Genomic DNA, 14592 nt, shown 5'->3' on the forward strand with positions numbered 1-14592 from the left:
GAGAACTTCTTTCATCATTCTTTGGATTTGACCATGATTCTTTACTCTTTTGTGCCATTAATTCAGCTTGAAGTATACTGTGTATGACTGGTAAGGTCCATGATATGAAATTAGTTATTCTGCAAACCAGACTGTTTTCCATAGCCTGGTAAAATTTCACAGAAATGGAGGACTATCATAATAAGAGTGGACATGGACAGTATTTTCTGGTAAACTTGAACAAGTGATGACACTGAAACCTTTTCTCCGGGTTTACCAAAATATTCAAAGCAAGCATAATAATTTGGGAATACCTATGCTAACTGTCTTGACAATAGCCTAAGAAAGAAAGGGAAAAAATGCTGCAAATAAGAATGTAGCTACTGAGACTTAAATAGTAATATATCATGAAGATCATTTTGATGCAATGAAATAAGCAAGTGCCTAATGACTGCATTGACACACTTTGTTTTCTGGCAAGTCACATGTTAGGGTCGCTTTTTTTTTCCCCTCCTCTTAATCCCACAGGCTACTTTGACATGTTTTTACTGCTGTAAAATAATCTCTTACACTCAGTCATATACCAGAACATTGAGTCTAAAAATAGTTATAATACACTTGCTGAGTTAATGCTATCAAAGCTTACTTTAAATCAGAACAAACAAAATACTACTTATTAAAAAACTAGTTTTAGTGTTCAAAAGTTGCTCTTCAATCTTTTAGAAACAAAATTAATAGTTGAGAAATTTATTTTATTTCTTTTATGGCTGAAAACGTAGGATGGGAAACGTTGCAGAATAAATTGTATCCCACATAAGATATGTATAACTTTTAAAAATCCCCAGTGTCTGAACATAAAAGGCTTAAGAATTATGCAAAAAAGAATTTGCAGACTTATTTTCCACTGAGTCTGTCCAAGACAAAAAGGATGTTGTCAGGCAAGGGTTTCAAAGAAACTTTCTAAAGAAAAGTTCATTCACAACTGCAGTTCCATTATGTCACAGATAATTTCTTCCAAATTATCTGTGCGTTCTTCTAACTAATTCTAAACATGCAACACATTGCTGTTATAATAAAAAGTATACAGCACTGGAAGTGCAGGATGCCATTTGTAACATAGAAAATTCAAGAACAAATTATAACTAAATTCCCTGTTATGAACTAGAATGTTGCGGAGGGAAGAATATGCCAGCAATCAGCACTAATACTAATCACGACCTAAAGTTGCCTCTCCCAGCCATGGTTAAGCAGAAATACAATTACAAAGGTTTTAGAGGTAGTGGTGTTGCCCACCCTATAAGCACTCCTGTCATTGGGATGAACGCTCCTAGTGTTCTTGTGCTGCAATTCTCAGAGCAGGGTGCTGGGCAGGTACACATGTTCAGACAGGAAGACAGCATGACCTAGCTTTCAGGCAATAAATAAGACTGCCCCACCGCAACATGGGAATTTGCTTCAAGAAAGACTCCTAAAGGTCAGGTAATTTGGAATGAAGCCAAGCAGGAAGTGGCAAAAAGATAATAGCATTCAGCTTCTTCCCTGAGGAAATCACAAATATCTTTCCATAAACCTCTGATCGCGCAGGAAGTTTGACCCTCATTGTTCCTCAGCAGAGTACAATCATAACGGATGGACCCCTTGGCGCATCTGAAGTTTTGAGTCAAAAAGTAGCATCAAATGACGGTGGTAGACTGCACAGTCCCTCAAGTTACGTGTTTTAAGACCAATGTCAACTACAAAGTGATGAGAAAGGAGGAGACTAATTGAACAGCAAAGTTCCCAGCAAACAGTCTTTATGGTATCAATATGCTTGGCTATCTTGTTCATAATGCCTGATGAAGCCTAGCCACCCATTAACAGTCACTATCATTCCAAATAGAGAAGTGTTTTTTCTATGGGAAAGACTGCACAGCTGGAGAGGATCCAGTTCCAGAGTCCCAATAGCTACATCTTGTGCCTTGACTTCATAGAGAACTGCAGCTGTGCTGTAGCACCAAGCTCTGCTGATGTCAATCCTGCAACTCCCATCAGCAACCAAGCTCACATCTGCAATTTCTAATAGCCACAGAATCAGTCATCACCTTTGCAATGACTAGTGGTGGATTGAGACTGATTGGACTACACAGTTAACCAGTACCAGAATAATAATTTGTTTTCAATAGGGTTAAAGCCAGTCAATGTTTCCCCAGTGCTAATAAGCAGGCCTGATTCGCCGAACAAGATCTCTGAGACCCTGCCTTGCCACACTTCAGGAGTTCGAGATGGCACAGTCAGGAAGACGAGACAGCACTTCCTGTGTCTGATGAGCAGCTCTGCACCAGATCTCAAGTGCAACAAGATTGGACTGAGTTGCTCTCCCTACTGGTTGTCAACTCCACACTCAGAAGAGCTCTCATCAAGAATGAGTAGAGAACCAAGAATATAAATCCTGAGGTTGAAAATCCTGCTGCTGCTACAGGGCAAAATATCATGTACATGATCTCTGTGAGAGAAGAGGTGAAACACATTCGTGGATGAAATACAGCCCTTTGAGTCAGCGTATAAAAGAAGCCTCTGGCAAAGCCACCGAACCAGGAAACCAATAAGAAACAAGAGCTAGAAAGATTCTGTGCACAGAAGTATTCAAATTTACAAGGTTTGCTAGCAGGAAACTAAATGGCAGAGAGCTTTCTCTGCTACGTGCAATAGAAGCAGAGATCTCATGAGATAAGGCATTCTTCCACCACTGCTAGACTCCATGCACTCTTGAGCAAGGAAACCACTGCATTGCCAGAAAGTCTGAAGATTTTCCTCACACCTTAAGTTTTCACATGCAGTAGGTCTTTCCCACTGATACTTTTCTTGGTTGTACAGGAAGAGGGGACAAGTTAATTATACTGTGACTTGCTGTATTTTCATGTAGCCACAACTAATCACAGAAAGATATTGCTGGGTTCAGGGTAAGACTGCCTTTTTGAGCAGCAACACAATCTTAGACTAGACTGAGCTAATCAATAAAGGTCTTGGCAAGACACTACATTATTTTAATAATTATAGTATGTCACACTATTTGTTATTGGGGATAGAGGGGGAAGTGAGCTAAATAAGGAATTAATAGGCCATCAATTTTTTAGACTCCTTTATTATAAAGGGAGCAGATGTCTTAGTGCTCCAGTCAATGAGAAAAGATATTCCAGAAAACCATTCAGGAGCAAGCTTAATTCTAGAAGTTATGAATCATGTTACATCCTGGTTACAACATCCTTGTAAAAATACTTCTGTTACATATCTCAATCAGATTGTGTTGCATCTTCTTGACCAAAGTTCAAACTCTGAAGTAAATTTTGTTCTCTTAATGTAACATTAACAGTCTCAAATGTTGAAAAAGAAAAAAATCAAGGTGCATGAGTCAAATTTAGAATGGCCACACGCTAAATTATTTCTGTCTAAACCTCTCTATTAGTTACTCTCTTACCTAAAACCTTGGTTACCTGCACCCTCCCGTGTCCTGCTCAATTCTATTTCCCTGGTTTCTGATTTTCCATTCAAGTTTAAAATCTACACAACCCTACTAGCCTGCCACTGAAAAGAATTATGTGCTTATTATATATATAGATGTCTCATTTTTTGGCTAAATATTTGAATTGCTAAGTTATTCAACTAGAATGAGCAGGTTACCTTATCAGAATTCCAGCAAAGCCAGTCAGCATTTTTCACAGTACCAGTTATGGTGTTACATGTCTAAGACTCAAGAAGTTACCCACCTTTCAGCATTAAGCAAGTGAGAATGCCTTCTCTTTTCTGTTAAGGAATCTCCTTCATAAGAACCAGCAAAGTTTTTATTATTTGGTAATATTTTATTCTTGCAAAATACACCTAAAAAAACCCTGTTTCTACTGTTTCTTAACATTTACATTCACTTACTTGAAACTATGCTAGCAGAAAAATAGCAAGAACAGTATATTTATATAGGCCACTAATTAGTCAGCAATGATAATATTAGAAAGAGAACATTATGGAGTTGAATATTCCTTTCACTCAAAAATTGAGGGAGATTCTCCATTTTTGCAGCTAAACACAAAACTGAGAGGCACCGAAGAATAAAGTGAAAGATCTAGGAGAACCTCCACCTCACCTGACTCACACTAAAGACAGATATACATAGTATACATATCTTCCACCTTCTGCACCTTTCTATTCATTATCTTTTCTGTATCTGATAGGATCTTCTCTCAAGGCCATCAGTCCAGAAACAATTACAGCACACTCTACTATGGCACCTTTCAAGAAACACATATTTTTCAATTGTTAGACAAAATTAATCATTTTATTTCTGTGTCATTCAGGTCAGAATTCAGAAGAACTTGAAACTGCCTAACTGGATTAAATCCAAATTCAAAAAAGGGACCTAATTCTATTCTGCCTTCGCCTTTAGATTAGATCTAAATAACTTGCCCATTGAAGAAGAAATTCCTTGTCATACAATGTTAAATGGATGACAACCAACAAATTATTACTGCATACAGTAATTCTTTTTCCAAAGAAATTTTTCTTAAAGGGTAATCCAAACTCACATAAAAAGCATACTGCAAGCCAGTATTTTTTAAGCAGCTTTACTGTATGTTGATTCTCACTAATGAGAACAGTGAAAAATCATCAAGTTCACTCCATAGATCTGCATGTTTTGCTCTCCATCCACTGCAAACATGATAATTCACATTCCTTTACCAAAGGATCTGACCTGAGGTATTTCATTACCTCTTCTGCAATCAAAAACCAACCTGAACAACTATGTGCATTCACTAATAAATCCTAAAGGAAATCAAAGATGAAATAGCTGAACTATTCACTGCTGTTTGCAAGCTCTTAAATCAGGGTTGGTTCAGGAAGATGACAACTTTTGAGTAAATTTAAAAAAAGGACCACAAAATCCAAAGAAAAAAACCAAAATAAGCAGCACAATGTCTACGCTGGGTAAGTTTCTAGAAACAGCAAAAACAACTTTATATAAACAATTATTTCACATCATAAATCCAGTGTGCCCACATCTTGAATATACTATGTTGTTGTGTTTCTCTCTCATAAAACAAAGATAAAATAGAATGGTTAAAAAAGTTAGAGAAAAGCAAGAAGAGTAAGAGGAATAAGAACTTGATTAAGACTAGGAAAAGATGGAGATACAACTAAGTTTATGGAACAAAGCAACAGAGGGAATTAGGTGCATGCAGTGCAACTGGAAGGTAGAAAATTGTTCTTCATATAACATACTTTGAGTCTTACACAGACATTTCTGAACACAAAGAAGCCTCATTCAGCTCTGATGTTCTAATATAGCTCTGATGATCTCAGACCACTTCAGAGACTCCCCCTTCAAAGAAACTCTTCACTGGTAGAGCTAACACGCACAAGCAGAAGTACTGAGCCATAACCACCACAAAAACACCCAAACCCTGTCTTGTGAGAAGTTCAGCACAGAGCTAAGGAAAACACACCCTCTGTGATACAAGAAACAGGCCTAACTGGTACTGAACAGTGATATAGGCATTTTACAATCAGTGAAATATAGATTGAGACTAATTTTATGTTACTTTAAATAAAATACATCAACTTATATTAAGAAAAAATTTTCAACATAATATACCGGTCTTTCAAAAAACCTACATCCTGAAGAATCAAGTTTTAAAGAAATAAATGCCTTTTTAAGCCCCCAGTTTTATTTTAAACCTTGATCTTATCCTACAAAGAAAAAGTATGTTTATAGAAATGTCTTAGACTATTAAGTTTTTCCACATACACTTTTCAGAATGTCAGAGATTTCAAGTAACAGAAATTGCTAAACCACCTTGTTTCAACTTAAGACTCAAGCTCTTAACACAAGTGAAAGTCACAGTACTCAATAACAGAAAAAGACAAGGGAAATCTTCCCTCCCCAGCCCCTGAAATCAGTAAAGAAATCCAACCCATGTCACCATTCATTGCTTCAAACTTCAACTCAGTGAACACTTATTCACTCTGAAGTTTCTATTATTCAAATTCTACGGGTCTTTTGCAGAAAACTTCAAGTACTTGTAACTTCAGAGACCTATTTATTGATCCACTGGTGACAGAAGCAGGAGAAATGAAAAAGATAAAAATGACTAGAATAGCAAATGATATTCTCATATTAAATAATGCATATGAAAAATGTTACCTCATCATGTGTGTATCTGTAATCTGCCTTCTTTGACTTCAGATCCCATAATACCACTGTTCCAGACTCAAAGCCAATCAGAAGCTGCAATGATAAGCAGATATATTAAGTCTTTATAAGAAGCAAAATACCTTTTGCAATGCCTATAGTTCTTGCCCCAAAGAGATGCAGCATAATACCACATGTAGTAACTGCAAGTAGTTATGAAGACAAAAATTAATGAGAAGCAGCAAAGACTGTTAGAAAGGTTTACTTTGTACTTGTCATTATCCTAAACTTCCAGTTAATACAACTTACATTCATGCAAAATTAGAAAAAAAAAATAATGCATTCTTCACAAGAGTCCTTGGAAATCCCTTTGAGTTCCAGAATGGCCAACATTAAACTTTAAGTGTATTCCTTCCTGAGTGAAAATGACAGTGTTGGAAAAGAACTTTTTATTGTGTGTTTTCATTACTGGAATTCATTCTGCTTAGATTTCCAAGATTAAAACATTTCTGCAGGGAGTCAAGATTCCAATTGCTCATAATAATTGGTCTAACACATTGTTGAGTATGTGTTTTGCTCTATCTTAAGTGACACTTCTCTTAATGAAAAGAAAACAAGGCCAACATAAGGCAGTAGTAACAGTCTTGGCACTTGTTATATAGAAGGCGGCAATGCAGTTTCATCTTCCATAGTTGCTGGATCTACTACGAGATGTGATCTGTCCTTTGAGCAATGTTGCTACAGAAGAAGCAGCTCCTAAGATTAAGTAGCATGCCTTCACTCCCAGTTCTTTTTCCCCCAACACGGACATACAAAAAAGAAGTAGTTGGCTGCTGGGATTTACTCACTGTTAAAACACACTATTTCCTGTGAGCAAACAGAAGTGTCCTGCGAAGTGTCCTTCATATTACAAGTTAGAAAACACTGCCTTCACACATTCCATTGTAGTCAAGGATAGGAGATCTAAATCAATATGGTCTATTGCCGCAGCTAGAGGTTTTGCCTAGACAGTCTTTTCACTATGTTGAGATTTTCAAGGTGCATAGTTATTTCCAGTATGAAAAATAACATATGATCTCCTACCAGCTTGCAGATAAAATATTTGATCTATTTCAGTGCTATACAGCACTAATACCCTAAAAGTATTAGACACAATTGATCTAGTAAAAGTGAATATTAGAGATATTTTCTTCACTACAGTCTGTATACTATTATTTCAAGTGATCTTGCTTATAAGCCATATTTTATATTTTTTCTATTTTAACTTCAAGCATTAGAAAAGTCACAGTGATTAGAAGGCTAATAACGTGAACGAATTTTAAAAGTGAGTACACAGGAGGTTCTTGCAACTACAGGTTTTTTTCAGCAATATTTTTCTTACGAGAAAGAAGAGGAGTGTAAGGCCAGATTCTAAAACACTGATTGATAGCCTGATTGATAAAAACAGTAATTCTTAAACTTTCATTGACAGTAATTAAGCATGGGGTGGAATACACCAGAATAAATAGAACATTTGTCTTTACTGAAGTTTGCAAAGCTTCACTGCATTCATATTCTAGGGTCCATGATTATGGAATGTGATTCAAACCTAATTCTACAGAGAAACCCATCAGTTACATGCTTACTGCAGTGAGCTTCACCTCAATGAAAACAAACTCTACTTACGAAATTCTCTTATTGGACTGAAACTGTAGGTGTCTAGGATACAAGCTTATAATTAGCATGCTATTAAAACATTCAAACCACTGCTCAGACAGTAGTATCATCCCCTCTCTCTTCAGTTTTATCCACTACTAACATGTCAAATGAAAAGCAAGTAAACAAAGAAATATTTCTCCTGCATATGTGGAATAGTAGTAAGCCTAGTTATTTTCTCTCTCCTTGAAGATTCTTCACAAATGGGAGTTCAAAACGCTAGGATATTTTTGAGACACTACACTGGTGAAGATAATAATTTAGAATTTAATTCATCAACCTATTCAATCACTTATGCCTGATTAATCTAAAGTGGAATCATTAATTAGAATCTGTTTAAAGTGAGTGACATCAACGTGTCTCTGGCTAAGTTATAACCATGCTTTTGTCAGGGTCTACACACTTTTGGAAAAGATACATGTAGAAACTACTGTTTTCAAATCCTTCTTTCACATTTTGCTTTATTCCTGTTGTCAAAACTAAGGAAAATCCCTCCTGCTTATCCTTCAGTCTGGATGAAGGGATCTGAACAAAAGTTGCAGTAGACCACTAAGATTTGCTAAATAACTGTATTGGGCAGACAAGATAGAGGCAGAAGAACCTTCATAGAGTGGGTGACCCATGTGATCCCATTCCAAGGCTTGTAGAAGAGGTCTATTACCTGAAGCACAGACTTGGTCTTGCAATCATGATTTAAGTGGGGAACATATGATTTGGTACTACAGTAATTTGCTGTCACCTAGAGAAGGAATACTAACATTTTAACTCCTTGCTTTCTCTTTTAATTCATGAAGTCTTCATTACGAACTAAAGTTGTGTGTTCTACATTGGTGTTGCATGAGCCTCATAATAGATGTCCCAAAGCAAACGGTAATAATACTTGTGGATTTACTTTAGTAATATAGAACAAACGTATGACCATTAAGTTCATATCTCAAGTTGTTCTTTGTGGCTGCTGTGTCACAGGACAAAAATTGTTCTTGAAGCCCTTGCAAGTACTGTGAAACTTCTGTCAAGACAAAACGATGATGATAATGCTATCTCAAAAGAGGGAAAAGTCTAATACACAGCTTTCTGAAATGTTTTAGTTGAGCTGACTTTTCTGAAGTATTAGTTGTACTACAGGCCAGTTAGGTTTTAAGCAATTTATTATAATCACTAGATGATGTCTGCTAAACGAATGTATGTCAGACCTCAAATCCCATAGAAACTGCTGCCTTAGAATACTCTGTACTTCATCTTCAGTTTAGCTAATCTAAATAAATATGCTACATAAACAGGCATTTTAAAGTTGTGAAACAGCAACACCCAAGAGCATTATAAAGTTTATTTAATTTCCTTCCCACTATTTTTCCACTCAGGTTATGACTGGGGGTTTTTGATAACATCTTAATTTTTAACCACCATATATAAAGTTCTTTGCTTTTGTTTTCAAGAATTTTTGCAATTAAGCACTTTCAGCTGTGTTTTAAAATGTTTCTGATTACAAGATGCATTCAATTATTTTAGTAAGGTGTCCTACCATCATGTCATGTCTGTACCTTGCTTTTAGTATTTTAGATCTTAAAACCTTGATTTAGACCTCCTTCATGCTTTTAACATTGTCCCTATCTACTTAATCCTTCCTTAAAAAGCAGCAGTATCTATACTTTAAAAAAGTCCTGCTTGAAAAACAATGTATTGAATAATCTTTAAACATATCCTACCTTTCCTTCATCCATTGGATTGTCACTAATGTGGACAATAGGTCCTGGGTGAGATTTGGATGACCTAAACAACAAACATTTCCATTTAATTAAAAAAACTCCTTTGTCTAAAACTGCATCTCAAAACGACTGCAAGTAATACAGATTTGCAGATATAGACTCCATGTAAGCAAGCCATTGACATTTCAGCATTGAGTCACTTTTATCTTCAAGCCTATAAAAACTTTGTGTCTATTTGTAGGCACTTTCTTTTTATAAGGAGGAAAGACTTATTCACTGCTTATTCACAACACAAGAAAATTGCCATTAGCTTTAGCATATCTATTTAATGTTTGATGTTACAGAATCACAGTTGGGTAAAATGTTTATTTTTACGCTGGAAAACAGGTCTTGCCATTATTCATAAACTGCCCAAACTGGACATTGTTAAAACAATATAAAGTTAGGACTTTATATTGACTTCTTGCTATTGAAGAAGATGGACTAATGAAGAGCTGTGTTTGTTTCAACTTGCCTTTGGCAAGTTACAGACTTCACACATTTTTAAGATAGACATGACATTCTGGGAACAAAACAACAGCAGAGAAACAGCAGCACACAAGTATATGTTTTCACTAACAAAACATTATATTTGCATAAAGAAACTTCTTTTTTTAAAAGGAGCAGCAATGATAATAGCTGTAAAAAAAGCCTCATTCTTGGAAGTGGCTTATTTAAATCTACACTTTCAGCCAGTAATTTTATACTCAGCATGCCATCAGCTTTCTTACACTGCCTGTCTTTGTACTTCAGGCTTTAACCCCAAAACTATAGAGGTGACATGCCTGCCCAAGTACCAGCCACATTGTATTTTAACAGATATTATTTTTCTAGTTCTTTATCACCACAGATGATAATTTTTATGTCTGATTTTATATTGTCTATTCCAGGCACTAAAATAGTGTTATAGGCAGAAACATATATATGAACATTAACATTTCACATTTACAATAAAAAGTATTTACATGACTATTTATGTACTTTGATCAGGTATTTGTTGTAGTGAGACTAATATGGAGGCCATTCTAGGTAACAATAACACTTTTGCAACTGATTAATAACATCTGGGACACTTCTGTCCCCTCCCCCTCAATGGACAATACTTGATTAAACTCACAGTTCAATGGCTTTATTCCACATGATGACATAGCCTGAGAGAGTAAATGATTCCACATTGACAATGTGAATGTTTCCTCTTTCGGTGCCCACATACAGCCATTTACTTTGGAAAGGCAGATGACAAAATGTTATCCTGAAAGAGAAAGCCACCAAAAAAGGGTATTAAAGGAAAGTCTTCTAGCTATCCTACACTTCAAGGTCTATGTTGCCAAAAGGTATATGAAAGGCAAGAGGCAAACAGGAAGAAGTAAGACAAGTTACAGGTACAGAAAAGTAGCAAGGCCAGTACATGACAAGAGATGCACAGACAATGTAAAGACTTAGAATAAACACGAAATAGAAGCCAAGGTATTCTAAAACTATTAAGACATTTAGATAAAAATCACACAGCTACCTTTGAAAATTATCATATTGAATGTATTTGCCCAAGATTGCTGTCATTTTAAAGTGAACATGTACAATACTGCCATGTTATAATCTATAGATCTCCTTTTGAAATCCATCTAATTTCAAGTTTTGAAGGACAAAGGATTTTTAGAAGTAACCTTATGCAGATCGAGCTGGTTTCAAGTTAGGAGACAAAGGCAGAAATAAAGCATAAGAAATGTAAGTGTACGTGTAACCCAAAGTATCCTGTAAAGGAAACCTAAAACCAACCCTAAACGTTCATAGAAGTAATTTAAATTTGGGGCTATTATTTTACTTCAACCATATTTTAATTTTCTGCCTTATAGTTTTCTCTTCTGCTACAAGGAAGTACCTGAATAAAACCCCCAAACTAACAACTGTTTGTACCAGCAGAGCACTCTTTCTTCATAGATCCAGTACAAATATTAGTACTTGAAAATTTGGTTACTTCTGTCCTCTTGGGTTCTACATATTGTTTACTTAAAAATGGATATGGATATAATGTCTGTAGGAACTGAAGCTTCTAAAGTATCTAATTTTTCTATACAATAGAAACACTAACATCAAATTAGAATCTAGAAATTTTCCGGAAACCATAAACTCTAAACCATTTTAATCTGCAAGGTCCAATATTGAAAGAAATTGCCAAATTACTTGGGCTATCAAACTTGGGCTTTCAAAAATGTTGCAGGGATAACAAAATAATTATTTAATGGAAATTTGCTCTGTTAGCTCTAATCCTTAGCTTTACAGATTTTGTGTTCTTTTCTCCCAGTTGGACTCCCTTCTTGCTAAATCCATACATCTCTTCAAGTCTGTTAATAATTATTAATGCAAAGAACAGCTTTAGATCCTTTGCGTTAGATGTATATACACACTTAACTTCAGCACAAAAGCAAAGGCTAACAGCAGCAGTGAAAAAGTTGCCAATGGCTGAAGAAGTTAAGTTGTACTACAGGTTTCAAGAGTTAAGGCTTCTGTAGTAATACTACCTGGATCAAAAGTGTACCTCTTCACTTTTTATATCACTAATTTATTTCTAATTAAGGAATGCAGTTTGCTCAAGCAAATCTTTAGTTTTATCCATTTTCTAACTCCTTTGGTTTCTTGTGCTTGAATATTCAAGCCAAAAGGCTGCGCTAACTTTTTTTCATTGATGTTTCACAGAAAAAAGGACTATATACAAGATTTAAAATGCTCTTCCAACTCAAACTTATAGAGGGTGTAACATTTTTACTAAACACAGTAATTGCAAACACCACAGGTTAAAGACTTGAGTTTTCCCTACATCCTTGAAAAAATATTTTATAGGAAGCTAAATCACATACATCTGTACATGCACTCCCTAGGCAGGCCCCAAAACCTTACCACCATCAACAGAGCTCTCCTACAAGCAGGTCATGTGGAAGGAGAAAGAGAGGCAGCATGAAAACAAACCTTCAGCACTCTGCAACACCACAGCTTCTTTTTGCACCAGAACTCCACATGCCAGATGCAGCTGGCAGCCAGATCAGCTGTATCTAAAAATGCTGCCTATCAGCCAGAAATAATATGCAGGAGCAGGGTCATGGATCTATCTGTCTTGATCTGTGAGTTAATACTGTCAACTATAGTTGTCCAACACTTTCATTAATAAAACATTATCTATTTGTGTCATTTAAAGGTGGGCAAAAGTGTAAGTTAGGGCTGCAACTTTGATTGCTAAAGCAAAAGGGCAAGTTAAGTGTCCAACTCCTCAATACTCTTGATACTCTTATTGAATATGCAGCCGTATTCAATCTACCATCTCCTGTGCGCAAGTGAGATTAATTTTGTCAAGAGTTAGCAAGCAATGAAATGATTCCACACCAGGACTGAATTAGACTTGAACAAGTAACTTTACGAAACGTTTACCAACTTGCAAAGGCAGGAAGTTGAAGATACTTCAAAATTGTCAAGTATAGGCATATATAAAATGGGGTTCTTAACCTTATCCTTCAAAGTGCACTTTTACCAGTCTTCTACAATCAGAAAAAAGTCTTGTAGGATTTTTATACAACCTAAAAAATATTCTTAGACCTTTTATGTTTCACAGAACAACCGATGACAAGTTAGATCCAAAAGGAATTTGTCACACTGACCCTGCTATAATGAATCACTGTTTCACCTTGAATGTGGTAAATGTTACTTCTTTGCAAATAACTTATTTCTTTATTTTCCTAATAGAAAAAGTATGTCTTCCAACTTTCAGAAATTCAAATATATTTTTGTCCAAAGTGATTCATTTCAGATAACTGCATTTACTTCAGCAATTTACGGAATAACATTTCCGGTATTGAAGTCCATATACTGAGCTTCTCTCTCTTCAGTGATTAAGGCTTCACCTTAAACTAGATTTTAAAGAACATCGGAAAGGTTACAGTCCTCAACTAAAATTCAGTGAAACTATGACCATCTGAAGGACCAGTGACATAATACTAGCATGTCAACATACAGGCCACATTTGGTGGCCTCACTTGCTCCATTGAAAATTGGACTGAGGATTAAAGGGATTCACACTTGTTTTGGAGGATAGAAACAAAAGGTCAAGGTCATCTTGGTAGTGAGGCAATACTTGCTTATTTAACACTTGGCCAAGGACAGCATTTTTTTTCCCCCCGAAAAATGCAGATTTTTCTTCCAGAAACCTAACTTTCTGTCACCACAAGATAATATACTCCATCTATAACATACTTTAAGATCAACAGAAGTAGAAGTTGTCATATAATGCTCTGGCCATTTCTACAACTCAAGCATTCCTCCCTCTCTCTCCCTACCCACAAATGGATATGTACATAAATATGGAAAATAGAATCAATTCTTGGGAACAGGTCAAAAGGACTACACAAACACTCAACCCAAGTAAAAAACTTTTGCAAGTCTTTCCTGCACACAAACCCCAATTGCCTGAAACAAGGTATCAGACAAAAGCAGAGTACCATACTCTTCCTCTCCTATATCAAACCATTCTGGCCAAAAATACTAGTACAGAAGCATCAATAAAAAATAAACCAGTTCTGTGCATCTACAGTTTGACAAAACCATAGTGCAATGGGTGAGCAACTGGCTGACGGGTCGGGCCCAAAGAGTTATGGTAAACAGGGTTATATCAGGCTGGTGGCCAGTCACTAGTGGGGTTCCCCAGGGCTCCACTTTAGGGCCAGTTCTTTTTAATGTTTTCATAAATGACTTAGATGTAGGACTAGAAGGTGTTGTGAGCAAGTTTGCGGATGACACCAGATTGGGAGGAGCTGTTGATTCTGTCAAGGGTGGAGAGGCCTTGCAGAGAGATCTGGACAGATTGGAGAACTGGGCAATCACCAACCACATGAGGTTTAACAAGGGCAAGTGCCAGATTCTGCACCTGGGAAGGGGCAACCCTGGCTATATGTACAGACTGGGCGATGAGACGCTGGAGACCAGCCATGCTGAAAGGGACTTGGGGGTCTGGGTCGACAGCAAGTTGAACAT

The 14592-nt window shown here is 36.3% G+C and overlaps 1 protein-coding gene across 8 annotated transcripts in view; it reads right to left on the minus strand.

The window, feature by feature from the left end:
* Nucleotides 1-14592, minus strand: part of STXBP5 (syntaxin binding protein 5) — a 112304-nt gene that overhangs the window by 59073 nt on the left and 38639 nt on the right. For all 8 annotated transcript variants that reach the window (XM_075748458.1, XM_075748456.1, XM_075748454.1 and 5 more), the window contains exons 5-7: nucleotides 10694-10828; nucleotides 9538-9601; nucleotides 6149-6232 (exon numbers count right to left, since the gene is read on the minus strand). In XM_075748458.1, the coding sequence (XP_075604573.1) occupies nucleotides 6149-6232; nucleotides 9538-9601; nucleotides 10694-10828 (283 nt within the window). The remainder of the gene's footprint in view (nucleotides 1-6148; nucleotides 6233-9537; nucleotides 9602-10693; nucleotides 10829-14592) is intronic.

Source organism: Balearica regulorum, chromosome 3, assembly GCF_011004875.1.
Source record: "Balearica regulorum gibbericeps isolate bBalReg1 chromosome 3, bBalReg1.pri, whole genome shotgun sequence".
Taxonomy (NCBI): Eukaryota; Metazoa; Chordata; class Aves; order Gruiformes; family Gruidae; genus Balearica; species Balearica regulorum.